Source organism: Labeo rohita, unplaced genomic scaffold (genome assembly GCF_022985175.1).
Source record: "Labeo rohita strain BAU-BD-2019 unplaced genomic scaffold, IGBB_LRoh.1.0 scaffold_72, whole genome shotgun sequence".
NCBI lineage: Eukaryota > Metazoa > Chordata > Actinopteri > Cypriniformes > Cyprinidae > Labeo > Labeo rohita.
The window spans coordinates 320,293-346,183 of NW_026129656.1; the positions used below are offsets into that span (position 1 = coordinate 320,293).

Genomic DNA, 25,891 nt, shown 5'->3' on the forward strand with positions numbered 1-25,891 from the left:
TAAATAGCAAATGAATAAGACTTGATTTCTCTTTGAATGCAGACTGTGTACTGGAACAGGTTGCAATTAGTAGTTATGACTCATTGCTTTTAACAGCGGTTGTTAGCTGGCGGGTTGCAATCCAAAAATAGACAGTAGATCTGTTATAATTGTCTCTCTAGCAGCAGGGGAAAATTAAGATAGCAAAATCAACATGCTTGTCAAAGTGTTTTAAAGTCTGTGTCCAATCAAACTCAACAGTGTTTTGCCATGAATCCATCTGTCAGTTAGTAGAAGCTAGACAAATTAGACAAATGCTAATATGTTGAAGAGATTGCTTGAAAATAATGATCCAGACTACAATAAATATGGGGTTTGGTATAGTGTTGGATTGTCACTTGATGTCCAAACAGCAAAACCAGTTAAGAACCACTGATTCTATCGATCTTTATCTTACCCTTTGACTGTAATAAATAAACAAACATACAGTACATATAATAATAACAGTACCAGTGCAATAACTAAAAGCCTCAAAGTTTTTGTTGTATACTAGTTTGTACAGATTAAACTACCAAACAGAGCTATACAAAGTACTGACATTTATTCATTATTTATTATTATTATTATTATTATTATTATTATTATTGACCTTTTCCGGTACGCAGCATGAAAGGCGCAGCATTTCCTCTTGCCGGTTCTCTAGAGTCCAGCTCAAGGACTAGACCTTGAAGTGCCATGATTTCTTCTTCCACATCCTGGGGTCAGGAAACACATTACTCCGCTCTCCCGCTCATCAGAAGGAAATGAGACCGTGTCACTCACCACCAGGAATTAACAGCACTGCCAAGAACAAGATACAACAAAATGAATGGCTTGCATACATTTGCAAACATTACAACAGTTGTAGCTCTTTACATCCCAGGAGCTCTTTGTTGAGATGTAGTGTTTTGCTAAACGTGTCCGATGAACTGTAGAGCTTCAGTTGTGACTAATTCTTTTAATGCCAAATGCTTTCCTTGCACTTTTCCACTTTTGTGAGACACCATTTGCGGACCAATGAAAATTAAACTTTCAGTAACCCAAACAGTATTACAAACAGTATTTGAACCTAAGCCATTAGTATGTTAAATTTCATGTTAAATCTTGCAACGTTTATCTAACTTGCTCTTTTTTATACACTCTGATACGTTCAGCATGTAGATGAAAACATTAGCACAATCACGTCCAGCTTTAGAAATGAAGGCAACGAGGCCTGAAGCGGCAGCCCTGTGTCAAACACACTGGACAAAGTCAGAAGACTGGAATGTTAATAGGCTGTTTAAATCATGCCTGTTCTGTGTGTTTAAAGGCAACCTGACCCTGTGGAGGAGGGCTGAGCATTGACTCTTTATTTCCAGCAGCCAAAACACCCCCAAACCCCAGTCCCAAGGCGGCAGTAATGTAGTTTGAGGGCACCCGGACTCTTATTCTGTTTGTGTGACCCCTTGCAGGAGGCAGGAGGAAAGAGGATGTTGATGCACTTGCCTGCTCCGACAGATAATGGCAGCCCCATCCTTGCTGTTTTCTGCATCCGGGATGCCACCCCTGGTGCTCTCCCCCACTGGAAAGTCAGACTTTGTAAACTAAATGTGTTTTGTTAACCCTTTTAATTTAAATATGAGGTGTAATTGAGCAGATATTGCATTGTGGTAAACGCATTTTTTATATGCTGTGTAAGTCATTCATCAAAAAATAAAATATCAAAATTACTGTGTCTATTTAATAGAACAGGGTGCTTGTTTTTGTCCATTTGTGAGGGAGGAAGAGCCAGGCATAAATCAAAATGAAACATCTTCCTGCCCTGTCACTGAGTCTTGACACAATGATGGACAGAACGAACTAACCCATGCTCACATTTATTGACCACAGAGAAAACAAACACTGACTACTGATGAATCAGGAATTAGAAGCATGCTCAGTTTTTCAATGAAGAAAGTGAAAACAACTGGACAACCCACTGAAATGAATTTTTTCAATTCAATTCAAATTTATTTGTATAGCGCTTTTCACGATACATATCGTTGCAAAGCAGCTTTACACCAAATTGACATTTTTACTATATATGTAGTAGTAGCTTGATGTACATATGGTAGAGATGTCTGGTAAAGATCAATTAATGACGTAATCAAACAGACAAAGAACACTATAAATTTGTAGCATTTGAAACAGACAAAGAACACTATAAATTTGTAGCATTTGAAATGAACAGAGTATTTTAATTAATTTCCAATTAATATCTATAATTACTTTACATATTTATAAAGACCATGATGAAAAGAATATTGACAAAAAAAATGCTGTTGTAATTTTTTCAGAATCACTTTTAAAATCTGTACGGTTTTACATCATACATTTATTTACCATTTCTTTGGTATTTGTAATTAACTAAAAAAAGAAAAGAAAAAAGGAAACAGTAGCCTCTTTATATTCTGTAAATATAAAATATTCTATAGAATTTGATTCTAAAAAAGATTCTATAATTAAAATACAACAAAAGTTTAGCTAAGTGTAACATGACATTGCCATTACTGTCATTAATTAATGTCAATTAATCTTGTAAAATCAGATATCTGTGATTGATTGTGTGGTCCCTTTTGTCTGTTTGACCAAAAATAAACAAAATAAATTCACCTTATTATGACTGATTAGCCTTATAAGAGTTGCACAAGATCAGAGACTCATAATAACCTGCAGACTTTTGAGCATAGTTTAAGTTACTAAAGTGTCCACAGGCTTTGTTTTACATCTCTGACGGACACTCAAAGGGGAAGTGGAGGATGCGGATGGCTTGGGCTTTCTGACCGCGTTCACTGAGGCACGTGCTAAAAAAGGGGAATGCTTTTCCTCTCGGCCCACTGGAGAAGGAATACAGCAGCGCCATGTTATCTGCATTATAAAAAGACACTTTCCTTTCCTCACAATCCAGGAATACCCCAACCCTGCTGGGTGAGGTCATCACAGTCACTGGCGTCCAGGGCTGTGTGCCGGCTGAGTACTGACTGCCATTGCGCAGCCGTAGGGTCCAGTACCCATTCTCAGGGCACAGCTTGACTATGACCTGACGATTCACCGATTCCAGAGCAACACCCAGGTCCCATTTAGGATTGTTACTTACATCCACTTCCCAGTAATGCCTGCCTGACTGGAAGCCTTCTGTTGCAAGAATGTTGACACACTGAAGGAAGCGTTTGGCATTGCACAGGAAATTGATTATTTTGTCACTCTCAATGACTTGGGTTTTGTTCCTGGAAACTTGTAGACTGGGATGAGCAGTGTCCTCATCAAATACCAATGGTGCTGGGCCTAGGAATAAAAGACACACTAGCATAAACTACATTGACTGTATACGTGTGTATATATCTGTTACTGACAGCATAAGTATGTATAAGTCTCTATGTCATGATGTTGCTGTCAATCTATGTATTTCATTTCAAAACAAAACAAAAAAAAAAAACATTGACTAAAACCTTGGGTTTTGAGAACTGTTTGAATTAAAAAAAAATATATGCTTGAATCGATGGGAGGGTTTTTCATTATATTAAAATCTGTTAATGGTTCTTGATTGCCTACATTTTTCTGCTTGTGCGAGAAAACAATGTTTCAGCTGAGTAGTGACAGCAATTTAGTTTGCCCTCATGTGTTGAACGCAACACAAAGCATACAGCTTGATCAGTATCAACCAAAATGTAAACAATAACTTGAAAATAACTCTTAAATAACTCTTAAAAAGGTTCATTGTTTCTGCCTTAACCAGCACAACAGCTCAATGATTATCTACTTGTATGCTTTTTACAATTTTTAAACCTGTGTATTCCTTAAGAAAGACTGGTATCAGATACAGAGAATATATTTTGAATAATGGCTCACTTTCTATTTATTTAATTATGTACTTAACCAGTTCACTGTGAATGTGAAACTGCAGTGTGTTTGAGCCTGCCCACACACTCTTCTGATTGTTTTTTTTTTTTTTTTTTTTTTTGATTGATTGATTTAATTTATCTTGTAGTTGTGTTGTGTCTTGGGTGGACAGGCAAACTGTTTGTCACTGGAACCTTATCACATCACATCTGGTTAAAACATGGTGGTAGGAGCCCAATCTTTTTAATGAAGCAGTCAAAAGAACTCACAAATCAGACTTGAACTGATTTATTGTTGGTCTAACCACTCACTCATTGAATTGGCTGTAGAGGTTCTTCACTTTTTCACTGAACCGCAAAGGTTTACATGCCCAGCTTGATGAACTCTCTCTGCTTTAACTGTTTTAAGACATATTCCTTACTGAAATTAGAGCGTCATACTTACAGGGACATTAAAGTGCTTGTGCCTTTTTTAATAGCGAATAACCTTTAGTTTTTGTGATTTGACTTTAAAGGGGTCATCGGATGCTAAGTTCACTTTTTCATGTTGTTTGAACATTAATGTGTGTTGGCAGTGTATGTACAAATCTACCCTATAATGATAAAAATCCATGCAGTGGTTTTTAATTAATCTGTAAAAATAATATCCCCTTTTTCAAATCGAGCCATTCTCAGATGCCGTCACACCGACAGAGGCCGCTCCCACGATAGTTGATTGACATGAGCTCTTACTTCTGACCAGCTGTCACAGTCCAGTAACTTTCCTTGTTTCGATGCCGAAGCAGGAATGTAAGTTAGACAAGAATATCTCTGATTGAGCGATTGAGGTGTTCTGTTGCTGGATGTAATAATGAACATAGTGGTCGTCATTTACTCCCGACATCTGAGCCACTGAAGATGCAGTGGATTACATTTGTTTGTGAATGGAATGCGCTTCCTACATATCTCCGTCTATGTTCGCACAAATCATTCATGATCCAGCTTCACTTACAGCAGAAGTGAGTATAAGCGTTTTTTACGAATCTTTGCGATCACCTTTCCTTATAACGTGGTAGTTAGGAAGTCTAGCGGCTAAATGCAGCTAAAGTAAACAAGATCGTCATTCCACAGAGATAAGAGAGGGGCGGGGCGAGCAGAGCTCATTTGCATTTAAAGGAACAACCCCTTAGAATGAGATGATTTTTGCAGAGCTCATTTTGACAAGGTAAAACGGGTGTTGTTTTACAAAACCATTGAGAATTTTTAATCAAAGTATATTAGAGACTTTTCATTAAGACCCTAAAGAATCATATCAACTTGTGGAAAATGGGCATCCGATGACCCCTTTAAAGCTAACAGATACTGACTAAAAGCCTTAAAATCTCACTTGAATGGAACCGGTATACAGATTTGTGCTATAAAGATATGTGCTAGAGGGTATGAAACATAACTGTAACAGGGTTTTTATACTATGTGTAACACGGAAGTAAAATACAATGAAATCAGTAGAACAGATGACTGCAATTTTTCATCATTTCCTGATAAGGGTGTAGCCCTACATTTTCATGTAAACAAAAATTTGTGAAGGCTACTAAAACTGATATCCGAATCACGGTGTAACATAAGCCCACTGTGCCATTCGACAAATCACTGAATCCTTTGATGCCCCAAGGGGGGCTATTCACACAGGCAGAGTACTGTCACTATGGCAATAACAACATCTGTTATTGCGGAAAATGAATACCTTGAGCTATTTCTCTGATACAACACCTCTTTATATTGGCTTTGCTTTTTAAAACAAATATTACCAATACAAATATTACAATGTAGGGAACACAATAAAATATGTGACCCTGGACCACAAAACCAGTCATAAGCTTCAATTTTTTGAAATTGAGATTTATACATCACCTAAAAGCTAAATAAATAAGCTTTCCATTGTTGTATGGTTTGTTAGAAGAGGACAATATTTGGCCAAGGTACAATTATTAGAATATCTGGAATCTGAGGGTGCAAAAAATCTAAATATTTAGAAAATCGCCTTTAAAGTTGTAGAAAATGATGTTCTTAGCAATGCATATTACTAATCATAAATTAAGTTTTGCTATATTTGCAGTAAGAAATTTGCAATATATTTTCATGGAACATGATTTTTGGCATAAAAGAAAAATCTATAATTTTGACCCATACAATGTATTTTTGGCTATTGTTACAAATATATTCATGCTACTTAAGACTGGTTTTGTGGTCCAGGGTCACATATATGGTGTGTAGTGGATAAAGCATTGAGGCAATATGTAATGAAAAAATTACCTGGATTCAAATGTCGAAACATTTTTCGCCACATAGTGTATTGAAGAGGAGCAATGTGTTTGCTTCTGATAGTATTTAGGTTGATATTCATCTCTTGCAAAAGTGGTCTGAAGTCATGGGGACATCAAGGTTTTAGTAACAAAAACATTAAAAGTTTAAGAAAAATTATCATTTGTATCATTAATAGCTAACAATCTTACTTTAGCATTTTTATTTTTAAATGTTTTAATAAAATAGTTAAATAGTTCCAATAGTTTGTAATAAGAAATGTGAATTTTTAGTGGTACAGACTACTATTAAAGGGTCATACAAGGAACATTATTAGATACCTACACAGTGGTAATTAATAATAGTAATAAAACAACTTTTTAATTGCTACTCACCTGGAATTCAATTCTGGTAGCTGTGGGGGAAGGAAATGGAATAGAGCAAGTTATTTTGCAGACTCAACGACAGAAGCTAGCAAAAACACAGCAAAAGCAAACCATCTGTCTGATAATTAACACACATGCTCAAATCACTGTAGAATTGATTTTTCTGTTCTGCTGTTGTGTGAAATATATATGAGACTCTGGCTGTAGCTACACTTCACTAATAATTCATTCTGACAACCAGCACTCTAGGTTCTTGTGTAAATATGACATTAATATTCCAAATATTAGTTCTTTGACAAATGGATACGCAGCAGCAACATTCCAAATGGAAACAGTCATTATAATCACCTCTACAAGTACAGATTGTTCTGTGCTGCTGGCAGTCTGTTGTAGCATGTTGATGTTCTGCTCCACGTCTCTGATGGCCACCTGTAGGGCCTCCAGATGTCGCTCCAGCCTCTGAAGCATTTCCTCCTGCTCCCTCTTCAGCTCCTCCAACATGGCTTCCTCCTCCACCCGCAGGAAGTGATGGAGAGCCTGGAAGTCGCTGTGCACTCGCCCCTGCAGCTCATCCCCCATTTTCTGAGGGTAGAAAAGGGAGAGTTGTGTGATTCTGTTTTGCAGGAAGTGTCACATTGTGATCTTTCTTTTTTTGAAAGTAGACCCACTTTTATTTTCTCCATCTTGTCTTTGTCTTCACGGATCATAGTGGCATAGGCCTCCTTCATGGAGACCTGTGATTCTAGGCGGTCCTTTAATTGCTTCTGGAAAAGAGCAGTTCAGAAAAAAAGAAATTCAAAACAGAAGATTCATGAATGTCTCTCAGCCCTAGTCAGCACAGTCCATAAAAGACTAGTGCTTTCCAAAATAACATTTTAACTGGTTTCATGCAACTTTCAGTATCAACATTGTCAACCAAAAAAAAAAAAAAACATTAAAAATGCAAAGTGGAGTTGCAAAAACTGCATATGTTAGGATACCAAAAAAGAAATATCCTAGAATTTTTCTTTTTATCTGTAAAGAACAGTTTATTAAAGTTTAATTAATAAAAATGTGGGTCGTCTAAACACACAAATGCAAACTCTAAAATAATTTCTCAGTGTGATCAAAGGCACTATAAAGTGCAATGAAGTGAAGCGAACCAATTGAAACTGATTCTGTAGAATATCTGCGATAATGTTGTGTCTGTCCTGTGTGTTTGGTGCAACTTCAACTTTGATCCAATTATAATAAATTGAGAGGTACTAAATCATATCTTACTTGTATAATATTATGAAGCAATTAGTGATATCAAGACTTGTGAGATAAAGTACAAGCAAAGCCAAGAGAACAAAACGTGTGCTCATAATCTTATGTTTGGTTCTGCTTTTTTGTACATTCATGTTTAATTAATATTTAATGACAAGTGTTTGTTACAGAGCTGCTTTTAATTTAGTTTTAGTAGACCTGTAATTTTAGGGTCATTTTAAGCTGCATTTTATGCTGACAGAAAGCCTAAATTCCACAAATCTCATAACTGGCTGTGTTATAAAACATAAAGCCCACTCAACAAACAGGTGAGCTTATGTTAAGGCATTGGTTAAGGCAGTATAAAACAATACTTTTAACATGTCTTAAATGCTTTATCATAAAATGGCATATTATAAATCAACACAATTATAGCAAAACTACGACCAATGTCAGATGACACAAAATCCATTTATGGTATGTTGGAAATTCATTAAGTCACATGACACATGACCAAGGCTTGTGATGAAAGTGAAAGACACATGGTCACGCTGGTCATGAGACACTTGGTTTAACACAGCATACTAAGCTACAGATTGGCCTTTTATTGACTGTTCAAAGACAGCTTACCTCCAGATACTTGACAGATGCAGATGTGGAGCTGGCCCTGACCTTCTCCACAAGACCAGCTACTAAGTAGTTGGTCTGAAAGCATTTGTTGGGAAACTCTTGTCTGCACTGAGGGCAGCACACAGGACCTCTAACTGTCTTCCAGTATGACACAATGCATTTCCTGCAGAAGTGATGCATGCAGCCCAGCATCACAGGGTCTTTGAAGAGCTCAAAGCAGATGGCACATGTCAGATCTTCTCTGAGACTCGTCTTATTCTTGCTGGTCGCCATATGGAGCAGATTTACTGTTTGTTTCACTTCCACTTCTGGCAGAGTTCATGTAATAATGAAAATGAAGAGTAATCACCTATTCTCATTTTACTAATCAGTACTGTCATCTTAAATGCCGTGAAGACCGGTTTGCATATACAGATAAAAAACTAAGATGCTGGTGCATTTTACAAAAAATGTACAATGGAAACCATAGTTTGTCAAAATACCATAGTTCATTTCTTATTCTTGCTTATGTCATCTACATCATAGTGATAGGTTCTAGATTTTAAATAGCATGTGAATAGGCCTATACATCATGGTTCTATCATATTCATGTACAATGTCATATTGTACCAAGGCAAAAACGTCACACATCTGATAACACTGTCGCCACGAAGCCATGTCCAATAAATAACCCATGGTTAATGATTGACGACAGTCAGCAGTTTTATTGTAACAACTGACGTGTTTAGGCGGAAAATATAAGATTATTATTATTGTGATTCTTTGCTGTTGTTGTATTGTGTTGTAGTTAATTTGTTTTCGAAACAAAATAACGCATTCATTAGACGATTCTTCCAGCATTTTAGCCGCCTTCCACAACATATATAGCGCTATTTAAACGCAAACGTTTTTCATTCCATAATATCAACATCTATTTTATCAAAGCAAATGTCCAAACATAACACTACCTTACTGTTAAAGTCTGGCAGAAAGCAGCAGCAGTGTGCGTAAGCATTAGCTTGCTGTGGGTTAGCTAACGTCACACGGCTAAACACAACAACAACAACGAGCAACACCGAAAATCAAGATGCCTAGATTAAAAAAATGTCCTGTTATTTAATAAATAAATAATATAACTTACTCTTTCAGTTTTGGTTTGTTTTTCCGTGCAGTACCAGAACCAGAGAGACTAGGAAATCTCTTCCTGTCAGTGCACACTACAAGTTCTTCAGTGTGTGAAAAGTGCTTTCGGTTTACTTTTATTATGACTCTGATTCAGCTCAGTCCGTTCCTTCTAAACACATGATGGGACAGAAACAAGGAATAAACAGCAAAAATGATAACCAAATACAAACACTAAGTATAGCATTTCTAGTGGGGGGAAAACCTGCATGTTTTGTGCATTTACCTGATAGTAGATACTAATATGCCTAAGCCTAATAGTAATAATTTTATTCTAACATCCCTCATGTCTTGAACAGGTAATGATAATACCCGAGTGCTAGTACCTTACATGAAATGTAGAGGGTTTTTTTTTAATAATATAATATAATATAATATAATAAATATTCTCTAAACATATATCACATGGTAACTAATTAGTTACTGAAAATGAATTACTTCTACCCTGAAAAAGTACCGTAAGGAAGTACTCATAATTTAGTTACAGTTACTTCTTATGTAATTAAACTTAATACTGTGTATAGACTGTAGAACATTTATATACAATAGTACAATAGTTAACATCCAAATTTAAAGTCTGACCTTAAAATGCATGCTTTTTATGTAACCTCATCTTAAATACTTTGATGAGTTAATAAGAATATTGGTAACACTTTAGTGTACAATTTTTACTATTAACTAGTTGGTTATAAACATGAATATTACTGGGATATTGGCTGTTATTATTACTTAAAAACCACATATTAATGTCTAATGTCTATGAGTACCCAATTCATAAACTTAACTGTCAACAACTACTTTACTAAGTATTAATAAGCAGTAATTAGGAGTATATTGAGGCAAAAGTATAGTTAGTTCATAGCTAATAGTTAGTTAATAGTGAGAATTGGACCCTAATCTAAAGTGTGACCAGAATAATTTATGTACTTTTGTATTTTTTATTTAAAAAGAATTAAAGAACCATTTAATCTCTATTGTTGTTTCATTCATAACTTGTCGAGATTGATATAGGATTTAGAAAGTAATGAGCAATAAGTAATTAAATAATTTTTGGAGAGAGTAATTTGTACTGTAATCTAATTACACTGTTGAAGATGTAATTAGTAACTGAAGAGTTCAGATGCAAAAGCCTCTACATCTGACGTATTTCTTTAAAATTAGCATTTCCTTCTGGCTACTTTGTATAGGTTTCTGTGTAAGTACTGGTACTTCTGATTGGGCTGAGGCTGGAATTTAGGGAGTTTGAAGTAAAAGTATTTGATAGACGTATACTATGTGTCAGGAGCATTCACTCAGTATCATTATCTCATTTTTGACCGAGATGGCTTTTAGCTGGTTTTGCATCTGAACTCTTCAACTAGCAATTAATTACTTTTTTAGAGTAACTTACCCTACACTGATCACATTATTTTCACAATACTCCCATAGAACAGAATGAAGAAGACCAGATGGACTGATATGTCTCATGGAGTCAATAACTAGCTTGGTTTTGAGTCAGACGTCAGGTACACCAAAGTTGTTTTTCCTGCAGGTATTTGTGGTTTCATATATCTATTTTTAAAACCTTAAACTAGAATAATGTTCCTGAAATCTGTCCTTAATCTAACATTTAAATATAATGCCATATTTTGTAGTAATAGCTGTTAGATAAACAGAAACACAATAAAAGCACACTGAATAGGTTTTTTTTTTCAGTATTTTCCATAAATGTCATGTTGGGCCAAGATGTCACACATTTTGGTTATTTCTTTCTTGTTCTTTGTTTTTCTGAGGTTCTAAGGTCTGTAACTAATAAGTATATATAAAAATAAGCATATTTACCATGCATTTTTACTAAAGTAAAAAGTGTGACATCTAGATTTTCTCTCATATATGAATGCCTTAGAATAAATGGAAGATGTAAAAAAAAAATTTACTTGTTACATGCATTTAAGAAAGCAAATGTAGGTTAGAAAAGAGATAAATGAACATTCTCCTTGTGCTATTCAAACCTCATGGGCTGCCTGTGTCATTTCACATCAGTAAATGCACATCATTGTAACAGCTGTAACACATCTGGGTGCATGTTTTTTAGTAGTATCTCAGGTGTGAATAAGAGCTCTATAAGCAGGTCAGAACCCCTGCAGAAACAAGCACCTGACTCACCAGTGCATTTACACACAATTTTCCCCTTTAGAAACAGAGACTGTACGCTTTGGTGATATTCTGGAAATCACAGCCAATGCTTACTGCAATATATGCTGTCAGTTTGACAGTTTCAGTTATGATATAACACTTTGTCTCCCTAAAAGTGCCAGAAGGACATTATAATTAGCTCACTGGGTGACATTCATTTCTGAAATAGAGCTATGCATGTCATCCCAATTCAACTGTCAAACAATGTACCACAGGTCTCAATGCATATCTCATTTGACACATCACAATCCTATGTCATTTGATTTGATCAGTGTATAGAAGAGCGTCACATTGCATAGACAGATCTGTCCGCTAGAGCAGTTCCTCCCACAGCCTGCATGCATTCATGCAGAAGCACTCATGCACCTAAAGTTCACTTGTCTACATCTCATCTAGCTGGTGGTTTGCTTTAAAAAAGAAAAGTGCATTTCTTTTTCCCCCCTATGGATATGCATTTAGTACGCTACGCTTCAGCGTTGTTTCCGAGGCTGAAGCTGATCCTGAAAGGACAATAGCGTAAAGCTGTCGCGTGCAGCGGGGATGCGCGAACTTTACAGCGGGTGCTGCGCTATCATCCAGTTTATTGTTGGGGTGATATCTATCATATAAGGTGAGTGGATTGTTCGCTGCGTTTAAGTGTTCTGTAATATTCTGGATAAATGTGTATTTTTATTTAAATATGACACGTGGCAGGTGTCTGTATCAAGGCTGTGCATATCAGAATATTAATTAGAATTTTCTTTTAAGATTTCAGATGCAATGACAGTCAAAGAAATGTATATAACAGCTTCAAGTGTATTTTTTTAATAATACATAAAATTTTCTAGGTGAATTACCATCGACGTTTGAAATAATTCAACCAATATTATGATATTAATATCGAGGCATGAAATGCCACCTGCATAAATGCTACATACCAAGTTTCTATTTGTTTTATTATGTGTAATGAAGTAACATACATTTCATTTTCCAGACTTACCGCAAGGAGATCAAAATATAGCCATCAGTAAACAGTATTTGCAAATAAATTCACATTTGATGACAGTATTTATTAAATATTTTACATATTTCATAAAACACGTAAAAATATATTTAATGTTAAATATATAACTTTTTTTTCCGATGCAGCATGGCATAATTGTTTTGATGACAGTGTTAACTGTTTTGACAATACTCAGCTTCAGTAGTTTAGATTAATACAGGATGTCTAATGTATTTCAACATACGGGCATCATTACTCAAAATGCATGAAGTGATTACTTATGTTTTGTCCCAAATCTTTAATGAAATTTCTGTGTGTGATTGTTGAATTTATTTGCATTAGCCTACCCTTCAGTAAATTCCTCTTCCTGTCATTCCAATTCAACATCCTGTGGGACCTGGCCAATTCAATTCAAACTCCACCTCATGAACTGAAGGTTCTTAAATCTGAATTATAAGCCTTGGTTTGCAGTCGATTGTTGAGTTATCTATTATGTAAAACCCCCAGATAAACTTATCATAACTTTTATTATTGTCCTTCTGTACAATTCCACCAATTTTGTATTATATAGCTACAATCATACAGCATTTGATTACATCAGTTGGACGAGTATCTGGTACACTAAGAGCAGTCCTCATGATGAGTTAGCACGTCATTAATGGGGCTTCCAAGGGCTCTTGATGTGGAGGAGGAGCATCCCCAGCAGAACATCATAATGACAGTAAAGCTGAATCATGGGGGACGTTTGAGGGAGACAATCAACAGACCCTGTAGCCTTTTATTTGTGTTCATTTCTCTTTACACATACACATACATACAGGTAGCAAAAGAGCAGGGGGAAAAAAAAAAAAAACAGTGGCAATTCTGGGCTGAAGTGTTTTTCCGTTGGCTTTTTGATAGTCATTAACGTAACTCTTTGTATATTATGAAACACAGAATGCCTTATGGAAAGAGTCGATATTAATGCAGAGAGATAACAAAATTCCTATTTCTGCTCTTGATCTATTATAAAGAAGTGAATGGAATGTCATATTCCACACATAGTCGATGACTTGTCCAAATGAATGAACATTGAAAGGAAAGGACATGTGTCTTAAGGGATATGACCTTTTGATGAATAGCATCTTGCATGTGTCTCTGGAGGACAAACTCAAAAAAATCTGCAGGGCATGAACACAAATGCTAAAGCATATACTGTAAATTAACAATGTCCTCCTTTCACACTTAAAGTCAACATGAAATCAAAAATGACCTTATGTTCTTATTACACGTTCACAGCGCATGTTTCGTAATATTAATCAATAGCCAAACAACTGTTTGACATTTTAGCATTTGTTTCAGTTCAGCTATATGGAACACCCACTTTTCAAGATTTTAACAATTTAGCATGGATGAAGTCCCACCTTTGTTTTTTTGTAAAATAGGATGTGAATGCCTTTTTAAATTTAAGATGTTAAAGTTTTAAAACCTGGTACCAAATTGGTTATATTATAAAGCAAAGCAGAAGAAGACATTTATGTTTATGGCACAAAAACCCTTCTGTTCACACCTTCAAAATAAAAAACCTCCAGTAATAAATGGAGGCAATACCTTTTGTAAGGAACAATAGAAATATACCCATCAGCTAAAACACTGTTACAACCTAGTTTGCTTTTTTTAATTCAATGCACCCTAAAAGATTGAGTGTCCTGCAAAAACTGTGTCATCTCTGGTGGAGGGAAGACCACATTAGAGCAGTGTTTTTGTTCTCAATCGCTAAACGACCTAAGATGCCAAAGTCTTTATTGGCAATTTTCCTTTTCCCTAGAGCAAAAAGCTGTCCATACAGTTTATGTCATATAATCAGCTTAAATGACAATATAGTCACTTCTAAATGTGCTCATGAGCTCAAATCATTCTTAGAAAAAAAGCTGCGCATTGTCTTGCTGTGAGCAGCCTGTAAATTGGATTTTAATGAAGCTCTATCCATCTCTTATGAACAGGAAAGGCTCTCGTTAACCTTTGTGTAATTAAATATGGTTCAATATTCTAGTAGCAAAATCACAATGATAGCCAAGCATTAAATGGATATTATATTAGTATTTTTTAATAATAGCTTTAATTGAACATGATTAAAAAAAATGACAAAGAAGGCTGCGTTTGTGTAAAGGGTGTAAAATGTGTGCATCTTAGCTAAAAATACAATTCCATTTTTCAAACTAATGATGTCATTATCTAATTCTCAGTTATATGCCTTGCAGTGCTGTAATGCTATATTATGATTTACCTTCCTCAGTAGATGTCTATGCTGCTACATATTTCATCAGGTGTGCGTGTCTCATCCGGAACATATGCATCGCTCACTTCTACTCCAACTGAGCAAACAAAAAGAAAAGAAGACATCATTTAGATGTCATCTAAAAAGCTTCCATGCTGAGAATGAGATCTCCGGCGTACATTTATAATTAAACATGTGCAATGAAATGTGAAACATTGAACGTTAAGAAGAACCAGTGTTTTTGTTGTTGTTTTTTTCATTACACATGCTCAAATTAAGCTTTCTTTCCTATCAAATGAGCAGAATAGCAGCTGATATACATATCAAAATATACTGATATAAAATATAATGGTACAATAAATATATTTATATACTGACTAAAAATCACCATCAGACAGGTTGCTTCAGTTTGGCTATTACAAAATAGAAACTCAATAGAAACACATATGGGAACAGGAGCAGTGCTGTGAATATTTGATTTAGCTTTTGACACAACAGGACCAGAGTTTCCAATCCCATTCTTCTCTCTTTTTCTATCATATATAGAAAATATTAGAAACGTGGAAATAGGATGCCTAACTTGCCTTACTAGGCATTAAAAATGGATGTGGTGTTACTAAATATGTTGTTATTGCATACTGTTTTACAATGCACTCGAGGAGCAAATAGTATCTAGCACTATTAACACTTTGTGCATGGAAATTACTGCTATTTTCACATGCATTTCCTTGTGGCATTGTCATTTTATTACAACGTTAATTCAGGAATCAAAAACAAGAAGAGGTACATTCAAATCATTAAATGTATACATGCATATTTTTAAATAAATTATAACCGTCATGCCGCTAGCTACTGTTTGTACTGTAAGAAGCAAACATGTTCTCGTCTGTTTGACAGGTTCATGTTGTATGTCCTTGGTTAATATGGGCCAATCAGATCTAGCCAATGGAACGGAGGACACGGCCTATGATGGAAATCAAGAGACCAGCCTGGGAAATGACAGCATGAACACTTACAAGCCAGCTTTTGTGGATGACATCACCAAGCACCTGAGTGTCCAAATATCTCTCATCTTAGCATACTCTCTCATAATCCTGCTAGGACTTGTGGGTAACACCCTGGTCATTTACATGATCATTCTGCACAGAAACATGCGTACGGTCACCAACTACTTCATTGCGAACCTGGCCTTGGCCGACCTGATGGTGGACACGATGTGTTTGCCTTTCACGCTAGTTTACACGTTGTTGGACGAATGGAAATTTGGAGCAGTGATGTGTCATATGGTGCCTTATGCCCAAGCTCTCAGCGTCCACGTGTCCATTCTCACCCTAACGGTCATTGCTCTAGAACGCTACAGGTGTATCGTCTTCCATCTTGGCCAGCGCCTCAATAGGTGCACCAGCTTCATCATCATCGGCCTGACCTGGGCGTTCGCCGCCATACTGGCTGGCCCGCTGGCGATTTTCCGAGAGTATCGCCACGAGGAGATCCCATACATTGACTTGCGGATTGCGGTTTGCTCAGAGAAATGGCCCAACGGCACCAATCGGGACGCTGTCATTTACAGTTTATCAATGCTTCTCCTGCAGTATGTGGTCCCTTTGGCAATCATCAGCTATGCTTACGTGTGCATCTGGATCAAACTGAAGAACCACGTCAGCCCTTCCAACCGCAGCGATGGCATCATCCGCCGGAAGAAGACCACGAAGATGCTGGCGTTGGTGGTCGTGGTCTTCGCTGTTTGCTGGCTTCCCTTCCACATGTTTCAGCTGGCTAGCGATCTCGACTTGATTCTCAAGTTCAAAGAATACAAACTTATTTACACCTTGTTTCACATCGTTGCGATGTGCTCGACTTTTGTCAACCCATTGCTCTATGGCTGGATGAACCAGAATTACAGGAATGGCTTTCTCATGTTCTTCCGCTGTGAACACAAACCAGACACCATCTACCCTGATGGGTCCTTCAGGACTCGATCTTTGAGAGGGATGATTGTGAATGGCTACAATGATGGTCAGCCTGCAACTGCTGTCTAATCACGAAGACGCAGTCTTCCTCTGTCTGGAGGAGCCTGCTTAATGCACAGTAGGGTACAACGGGGCTAAAGGCGCCCCGGGGTTAAAGGCACCTTTGATATTATTTTTCTCTAAATCACTAGATGGCAGAAAAACATGGTGTAGCACTTTCCAAAACATTCGCTTTTCAAGTCTGATCCTTGGTGCAATTGCGGGCAGTGCAAAGTTGATTCTGTGCTTACTTGATCTAATATTTGATGTTTTTAAAATGTTTTAGATTTAAGTAGCAAATGAGAATCGCTAAAATAAATTCATATATTTTGAGACAAATGTCTTGAGATTTGTTTAAGATAATTAAAGCAACAGTTTTTAAATAACGAAAGAATATGTAAAAGTATGGTATTTGGGGTAAAAAGTGTCCCTGCTGTTGGGGTTAAAAGGCACAATAATTAACATGATAATTAATAGTTGGCTGACTTTTCCATTTGTTGACATGACATGGTTAGATTCAGATGGTAAATATCATATATTATGTGGGGTGTCCATCTTAGAGATAATCATCATGTTTAGAAAGAAACCATTATATTTAAAAATGTGATATTATTCATATCATATCATAAAATATAATTTATTGTTACCACTGTAAATCTATATTGAAATATAATGGGATCTCCTTCAGTGCTTTCAGAATCTTTACTTTTTAAAATGATTTTGTTTCTGTACTTTAAAATATATTTTTTACATATTTTAACGACAGTATATTTATTGAACAAAAATGTATTATTTTATTTTTCAAGATAAGCAGAAAATAGTGCAAACTGCTGAAGTGGTTGTTTTGAACAAGTATTAACTTATTAAAAGTTAAAAGTTTATTAAAGGTTTTGCCCCTTTTGTTTTAAAACAAAATAAACAACTGATGATTTATTGTCACACAAAATCTGTTGCTCCATAAATGTTCAATACAAACATATATATATTTTTGCAATTACACATTTTAGGCTCAGTGAACAGCACATTTTTTCTTAAGGTGTGCCTTTAGCCCTATTGTACCCTATGTGCATCGGAGTAAAATAATGAGATCATAATCAGACTTTTCCCTTTGTTGACATGACATGGTTGGGTAATCACCATGTTTACAATGAAACCATGATATGATAAAATATAATATTTATTGTTACTGCTGAAAAGCCATATTACATTATTATGAGGATTTCCGTCAAGAATATTTCCCTTTCTAAATATTTTTAAAATTAACATTAAACTGGCAGGATATTTATTAAACAAAAATAAATGTTATTTATGAAAACAAACAGAAAATAGTACAATTTTAGCTCAAGTCATATTTTTAAACAACTTGTTAAATTCAAAATATGTTACTTCAGATAAAGCATTTGTATCAATACTGGGTGTCTTTTGCCCCATGTTAATGCAGAAAAAGGTGCATGGTGCATTTATATGATTTGTAAACAAACTTATTTATTTTCCCACAAAATGTGTTGCTAAATAAATGGCCAATCTTTTTTCGGAAATCATATACTATGAAAGTATTGAATTTTCCTTAAGGTGTGCCTTTAGCCCTGTTGTACCCCACACTGCCTAGTCATTTTGCACTATGCAACAATGAAAATTTCAAACAGAAGTAGGCTACGTTATTGTCTCACAACCTCATTTTGTTCAAGATTAATTCCACAAGTGGTATCCACTTATCGTGATCCATGCTCTTACTGATAATGTCAGGAGACAACCTGGATGCTGCTGATAAGCTTTCAGCTCTAGAAACATTTTAGAGCTAATCACCTAAGCTGCAAATGGCATGTGATTGATCACTCCATATTACTATTAGGAGTTGGAGAAGGCTATTCATCAGCATTCCCAGTCATCTTTAAGGCATTCGCTCGGCTGGCGCAGGACCAACTGGAAGTACATGATTTTAAATCTGCCATCTTTGCTCATGGGCCAACATTTGAATCAATCACCTGAGGCATAAATATCATGTGTCTAATCACTCTGGGGCCATATGAAATGATCTCAGTACTCTAAACTCTGATTGGCGGATGGCGCCACAAGTGCACACACAATCCCATACCCTTCACTAGCGATTATTTTGAGCTGTTACATAAAGTCTGTTTCATGCTTTAAGAGTCCTTAAAAAGAGAATCTTGCACTGGTGAAAAATTAGTGATTTATTGGTGTAATATTTGTTGGTTTTTATGTCGTCAGAGTACACAGCAAATGTTAAATTGCCATTGCTTTGTAGAAATTGGTGCCAAAGCTAACCAGCCCAACCTTGATCATGGTGAAGTTTATGTTTATACATAGCACTGTGGGATACAGTATCCACACAGTGTGCTTTGTTGTATTTTGCACATTTTGGCAGATGTAGTTATGTGTTTTACTGTACTAGCATACAGGATTTTCATTTATTTATTTATTTATTTATTTATTTTTTGCAGACTATGCATATACATACTGTGTACTGCATAAATGGCAAGACTAACATAATAGCATTTCAAACATAACCTACTATGTTTTGGGAAAACACTTCAACATTAAACTAATGAATGTCTTTGTTTTTTAGTTATATAAACATTTTGGTTGTGAGTTCAAGTATTCAAGTAAACTTCAAAAAAGATGAATTTGATTTTGTGATTTGTCAAAGATGAAAATGTGCATGTGTTGTTTTGTGTAAATTTGCATAAGGCAGATGCATTGATACAAGTAAAGAAATTGCTTTATGCCACTGATTGTATTTATACTGTAAAATGTGAAGTACTTTGTATGCAAAAAAATCTATGGAATCATGTTCTTGTATACTTTATTGGCATATTTAATATCTATGATGTGGTGGTAGTGAAATAAAATAAAAAATTGTAATTGAATATTAAATAAAAAACTTATTTTACAGATAGGATGCATGAAAAAACTAAAAAGCATTGGAAGGAGGGAGGCAGACTGGTTGAAAATAAAATAAAACTATACATCTGCATATTGTTTTTATCTGTTCCGTGCCTTATCAAATTTAAAATCTTAAGTGGAAGAAAAATCCATGGCAACACAACATATAACAAAAAAGATTTGAAAGGGTCTGCTTCACACCAACATTTGGCTGAAGTGATTATGAAAACAAAACAATATATCCACATTGTGGCTGCCGCATTATTCATCTCTGGTACACAACTCAGTGTTTTTCATGCTGTAATCACTTTTTTATTCTGCGTGTTGCACAAGAAGCAGAAGGGGAAAGAAATCTTAGAGAATATAATGAGCTGTGGCAGAGACCTCTTGTTCATTCAATAAACCATAAGATGAAGATCTGCACACAGATGAGCAAAACAGACATCAGACAGCGGTTTTTGGTGTGTTCATTTGTCTTGTCTGGAGTTTTTTTTTTTTTTTTTTTTTTTTTGATTGGGTGATGATTGGGTGGTTTTTGGAAATATGGCTATTTAAAAAAGCTATTTCTTCAGGACAGCAAATTGTAAACTAAATGACTACATTTGTTCTAAAAACAACAATGAACAATTCCTTTTTGTGCAAATGGGGGTTTGTTAGTGTGTATAAGGTGTGTTTTATATATATGTTGTGCAGCTGAACTTAATCTGATTAAAACAATTTATTTTTCTGTGACACTTGGAACAAATCTAATCAATTTCTGCCCTCTATTGGGCAGAAGGTATTTTTCCAGAATGAAGATGAAGAAATCACCTAAAGTGAAGAAATCATCTAAAGGCACAAAGTACTGAAACATAGGTTAAATAGCATAATAATTTTACAAACCAAGCAAACACATAAAGTAAGTTTTTCTCTCTTTTATGTATTATTTAAAAATACAATATTGATGTTCAAAGCAAATTTTTCAAATTAGCAATTTAGGATTTATCATTTTATGCAGAAAATATTTTGTTTATGATCTATACTAAAGTAAATAACAACTGATGTCCTTTTAGGAGAAATAAATACACCTTTAGGCTAAACAAGGGAATAGCTAATTGAACAAGATAAATAGTAATAGTAATAAAAAAAAAAAAAAAACAATACAAAAAATGGAGAAAAAAAGTGAAAAAGATGAAATAGAAACAAACAGAGAATATGATATACAGGTCATATACCCCTGCCAAAGAAGCATCATCTACTGGCACATGGATCTATTTCATATATTATAATTTTACTGTAAAATTTATTGTGTTTGATGGCTTTGCACTGCAAGGACTATGGTACCATGTTGCAGTGACACTTTTAGAAGGAAATACCTTGTTGTCTTGATATTAAACCTCTGGCATTTCTCACTTAAAGAGCTCAAAACAGACCGGAGACATCTTTTAATGAAATTAATGTTCGTTTGTTTTTTAATCAGTGTATAGAAAAGAGATTGGTGCCATCTGGTGGGAGAAATAACGAAAATCATATGTAAATAATAGTTGATTATGTGAGTATTTTCAGATAAAATTACTTTTAGGTTTTGCAATTTTATATATTTAGGCATGATCTAAAACTACTTTGTAGACTGTACTCCAAAAATGTGTTTCTTTATTTTCGTTTTGTCTGTTCTTTTTTATTATGGCGGTCATTTTTGACCATTAAGTCATATCACAAGTGTGGCTATTTTACTTTAAAGACCATTTAGCCTAATCATATTTAATATTTTTAACTGTGTGTGAAATTCCCTAACATAGCGGCACTACCAAGTAACCAGTGCAGCTCGCAGCCCCCTCTGTTGGTAAAACAAATCACTACACGAATGCTCTAGAAAGCAGCAGTGTATTTTTGCAGTGTATTTGCGAAATATTTTGAAGGCGCTGCAAAACTGGGACATTTCCGTTAACAGCTCCAATCGGGGACAAGACACCAAAAACCGAAACTGCTCTCGGTAAACGGGGACCCCTGGTCAGACTCTGTTAAAGTTTATTTTGTAATGTATACTCTGTATACCTGTACTATACTCTGCAGTAAATGTATGTAATATTAATTTTAAATGTTAATAATATAATTTTAATAATATTTATGATTATATTGGGTTACACGTTAAACAGATGTACAGTGCAGTAACGTGCTTGGTCTACCGGAAGTGTCGTAAGTGACCATGACCTTCCTCTCTTAAGTCACGTACAGTCATGTAGACGAGATACACGGATGATCGCGAAATGTAGGAGTAGAGAAAAATCATTTCGTAAAGCGCCCCATAATCTGTTTACGTTGGTAAGTCCTCATTCGCATTTATGTAAATGGTTGTTTTCGTACGCGCGGATAGAATCGGTTCATTCATTCAGAAAGAGTAAACCATGCGTTAGCCGTGAGCTAACGGTGCTTCTGCATGACATTCATCCACTCCAACGATTCAGGTTTAGCTGAAGTAAAGGTGAAAGGTATAGTGCAGTGTTACATTTCTTTAATACGTGTGACAGCTGCTACTTCTAATATTAATAATAAAATGATCTCATATTTTTTAGAAGGCCTTAAAACTTATAATTCTATCTGCCTGGGATTTTTAGGCACCATCTTGTCAAAACCCAGTTTTTGGGCATTAAAATCCAGTCACTGCCTACCATTTTGGGATCATAGTCTCAACAACAGAGTAGGCTTGTTGTCTTGATGGATTATTCGATCGTTATGGTATCAACAGAGTGAAATTCCTATCTGGATTTTCTCAAAACCAACTCAGCTGGTTTCTAAACAGCTTTTGTTAAATTTATAGTCTGAAACCCAAACGAGCTGCTTGCATAGACACCATTTTTGACTATCATAGTATACAAAACCTGCAAAAGATTTTGGGCACGACTAGTATATTCAGTGTCAGCTGACGTGTAGGTATGCAGCTCATGCTTCTTGTCTGTCATTTAATAGCTAAAGTTAAATAGCTACTCTTATTCATCATATAATTAAGGCTTTCCTCATATCTGTCTTCAAGATAGTATTAAGTTCAGCTAGTATTCTTCAGTTGTCAACTAGTTGCTGTTTTTGCAGTTTTTAGCACAAGCAGGTTGAGAGGGAACAATGGTGAAGTATTTCAGCTGTTCAGGCTTTCTAAAGAGCTCATGGGACCAAGTGTTTTTGGCATTCTGGCAGAGATACCCCAACCCCTACAGGTACTACAGATATATATTTGTCTTCTTTTAAGAACAACCTACAACCTTATTATCTTTTTAGTTTTATAACCACTGTGTATTGGATTTCATCTCATTTCTGTGTTTGTGTTCCTCAGTAATCATGTTTTAACTGAAGACATCATATTTCGGGAAGTCACTCCAGACAACTGTCTGATTTCCAGACGTCTCTTGACCAAAACAAGCAGAGCTCCTCGCTGGGCGGAGAAGTTTCTGCCTGCTCACATGGCACAGAAGGCTTACATCATTGAGGACTCTGTAGTGGATCCTCAGGGCAGGACCATGACCACTCTCACCTGGAACATCAGCCATGCTCGTGTGATGGTGGGCTGCTATCCCTCTTCCTGTCTCACAGAGCAGACAAGAACATGTCCAACTGATATTTACTGATATTTAAAGGAGAAGTCCACTTCCAGAACAAAAATTTACAGGTAATGTATTCACCCCCTTGTCATCCAAGATGTTCATGTCTTTATTTCTTCAGCCGTAAAGAAATTATGTTTTTTGAGGAAAACATTTCAGGATTTTTTCTCCATGTAATGGACTGATATGGTGCCCCGAGTTTGAACTTCCAAAATGCTGTTTAAATGTGGCTTCAAACGATCACAAATGCAGTTGTAAACGATCTCAGCCGAGGAAGAAGGGTCTTATCTAGCGCAACGATCGGTTATTTTCATAAAAAAAATACAATTTAAATACTTTTTAATCTCAAACGTTCATCTTGTCTTACTCTGCTGAACGAGTGTTTTTTCTGGTTCGTGACAGTTAGGGTATGTCGAAAAACTCCCATTTCATGTTCTCCCTCAACTTCGAAATCGTCCTATATCGCTGTTTTACCGTTTTTTGTTAAGGGTGTTAAGGGAGAAAAACCCTGAAATGTTTTTCCTCTAAGAACATAATTTCTTTGTGACTGAAGAAAGATAGACACAAATGTCTTGGATGACAAGGGGGTGAGTACATTATCTGTAAATTTTTGTTCTGGAAGTGGACTACTCCTATTTTAATAATATCTCACCTGCTGGTATTTCCGTGAATATAGCATGAAAGTAAAATAATGACAAATGTATCTGAAGCAAAAAGCATGCTGAATTGCACTAATTGAAAAAAAATGCATTGAATTTACAGTGCTTGCATTGCATTTTAAGGGCTGAAATTCAACATGGTTGTATATTTAAGCTGTGAATATTTCAGTTCAAAACATTCAACACATTTTCCTAACTTCTTATTTTGAGTTAGTGCAATTCAGCATGCATTTGCCATTATTTTACTTACATAATATAGTTATTTAACATTCTAACTGGACTAGACATGAGCTACAAGACGATAACTACTTGTTATTTTTCTGTAGAGTATTGAAGAGCGTTGTGTGTACAAAGTGAACCCTGATAACAACAGCTGGACAGAGATCAAGAGAGAGGCCTGGATTTCTTCCAAGCTGTACGGCCTTTCTAGAGCAATTCAGGTCAGTGGGTGACAGAATGCTTAAACAACATGTGGTTATGTTGATCTCAAAGAAAGTTTTATTACAGTAGTGTATGTAAATACATTTGAATAACATTCTGCAGCCTCGTTGCAATGATGCAGATGACATGCATCATGTGGGGTGTTTATAGCTAACAGCTGTTTAGTCTGCAGTTAAATTACCTCACTGGAGCGTCTGCAGCGCTTGGCAGCAAGGAGTGTTTTTCAAAGTGCTTCACATCTTTCTATCCTGTTTTCAGGAATTTGGTCTTGCCCGGTTTAAGAGCAATGTTACAAAGACCATGAAAGGTTTTGAGTACGTCCTGGCCAAGATGCAAGGTAAGATGCCAGCTAGAGTTCAAGCATGCAGTAGCTGTTTAATTCATTTTATTGTAAACGTCGTTGGCTAAGCTGGATCTCATTACCGCACAGGTGAAACACCCACACGAACGCTGGCAGAAACCGCAACTGTGAAGGCACGAGAAACCGCACTCGCTGCCAAAGAGAAGGCTAAAGATTTAGCCTCTCAAGCTCAAAAGAAGCAATATGTATGATGAGCGTACACACGCCTGGAGATGACGTGGTGTCCGAACTCTCCTAGCACTTTTGAAAAGGCCCGTGCCATTCCATCAGGGCACACATGTGGACGTGAGATGCATTTAGCCAAGAGCTGAGATGATCAAATTATGCCTGTCTGGATTGTCAGAATGCATTTAAGTGAAGCCCATGTGCTCTTCGACTGAATTTCTCCAGTAAACTTGAGTTAATACAACAACATCCTCCACCTGCTCCTGATTTTACATGAGATGTTAGCTTTTTTTTGATTTGCTTAATTTCTTAATTTATCTGATTTTGTTTTACTATTTCAAATGTGGCCTCTCTGAATTGTCATATTCACACTTGCTGAGGTCTGTAATCTGCCTTGTTTAGCAATGTGATTCGTTGCTTCAAATTGAAGTTCTATCTGCATTGATGGGTCCACGGTTCCAGCAGTCATTGCCGGCGTGATATCTAAAGTTCTGCAGAGGAGTCTGATCTTAGCAGAAAGTATTGCAGCGGATGGACAGCAATGTCCAATTGCAAGTGTGAAAGTTGTCAGAACATGTCAGATGTTGAGTGTTGAAAGGACAAATGCATTTGTTTAATAAAACGGCAAACTTACATAATGATTTATAGCTCTTAACAATTGTTTGTGATTAATAGATATTACCAATAAATATTTTCTATCTGACATAATATTGATCTCTTGTTTTGATGTAATTTGCACAGTGATCGCTATGTTTATGAACCATTATTTTTTGATCAAGTAACTCTTATAAAGTCTTCACCATACCATTT

General features: G+C 35.9%; 3 protein-coding genes across 3 annotated transcripts; 2 read left to right on the plus strand and 1 right to left on the minus strand.

The window, feature by feature from the left end:
* Nucleotides 1-1,881: 1,881 nt before the first annotated feature.
* On the minus strand, nucleotides 1,882-9,643 carry trim105 (tripartite motif containing 105). The gene is made up of 7 exons (XM_051104446.1): nucleotides 9,519-9,643; nucleotides 8,399-8,706; nucleotides 7,210-7,305; nucleotides 6,890-7,123; nucleotides 6,551-6,570; nucleotides 6,168-6,274; nucleotides 1,882-3,321 (listed from the first exon to the last, which is right to left on the minus strand). The coding sequence occupies exons 2-7, from the start codon at nucleotides 8,669-8,671 to the stop codon at nucleotides 2,759-2,761; spliced, it is 1,293 nt and encodes a 430-aa protein (XP_050960403.1). The 5' UTR covers nucleotides 8,672-8,706; nucleotides 9,519-9,643; the 3' UTR covers nucleotides 1,882-2,758.
* A 2,463-nt stretch (nucleotides 9,644-12,106) lies between these two features.
* Nucleotides 12,107-18,306, plus strand: npy7r (neuropeptide Y receptor Y7). The gene is made up of 2 exons (XM_051104425.1): nucleotides 12,107-12,344; nucleotides 15,871-18,306. The coding sequence occupies exon 2, from the start codon at nucleotides 15,882-15,884 to the stop codon at nucleotides 17,010-17,012; it is 1,131 nt and encodes a 376-aa protein (XP_050960382.1). The 5' UTR covers nucleotides 12,107-12,344; nucleotides 15,871-15,881; the 3' UTR covers nucleotides 17,013-18,306.
* Nucleotides 18,307-22,032: 3,726 nt separating this feature from the next.
* On the plus strand, nucleotides 22,033-25,789 carry prelid1a (PRELI domain containing 1a). Its single transcript, XM_051104430.1, has 6 exons — nucleotides 22,033-22,187; nucleotides 22,953-23,074; nucleotides 23,191-23,416; nucleotides 24,441-24,554; nucleotides 24,814-24,892; nucleotides 24,986-25,789. Exons 2-6 carry the CDS (start codon nucleotides 22,983-22,985, stop codon nucleotides 25,105-25,107), a joined length of 633 nt encoding a protein of 210 aa, XP_050960387.1. The 5' UTR covers nucleotides 22,033-22,187; nucleotides 22,953-22,982; the 3' UTR covers nucleotides 25,108-25,789.
* Nucleotides 25,790-25,891: the final 102 nt, after the last annotated feature.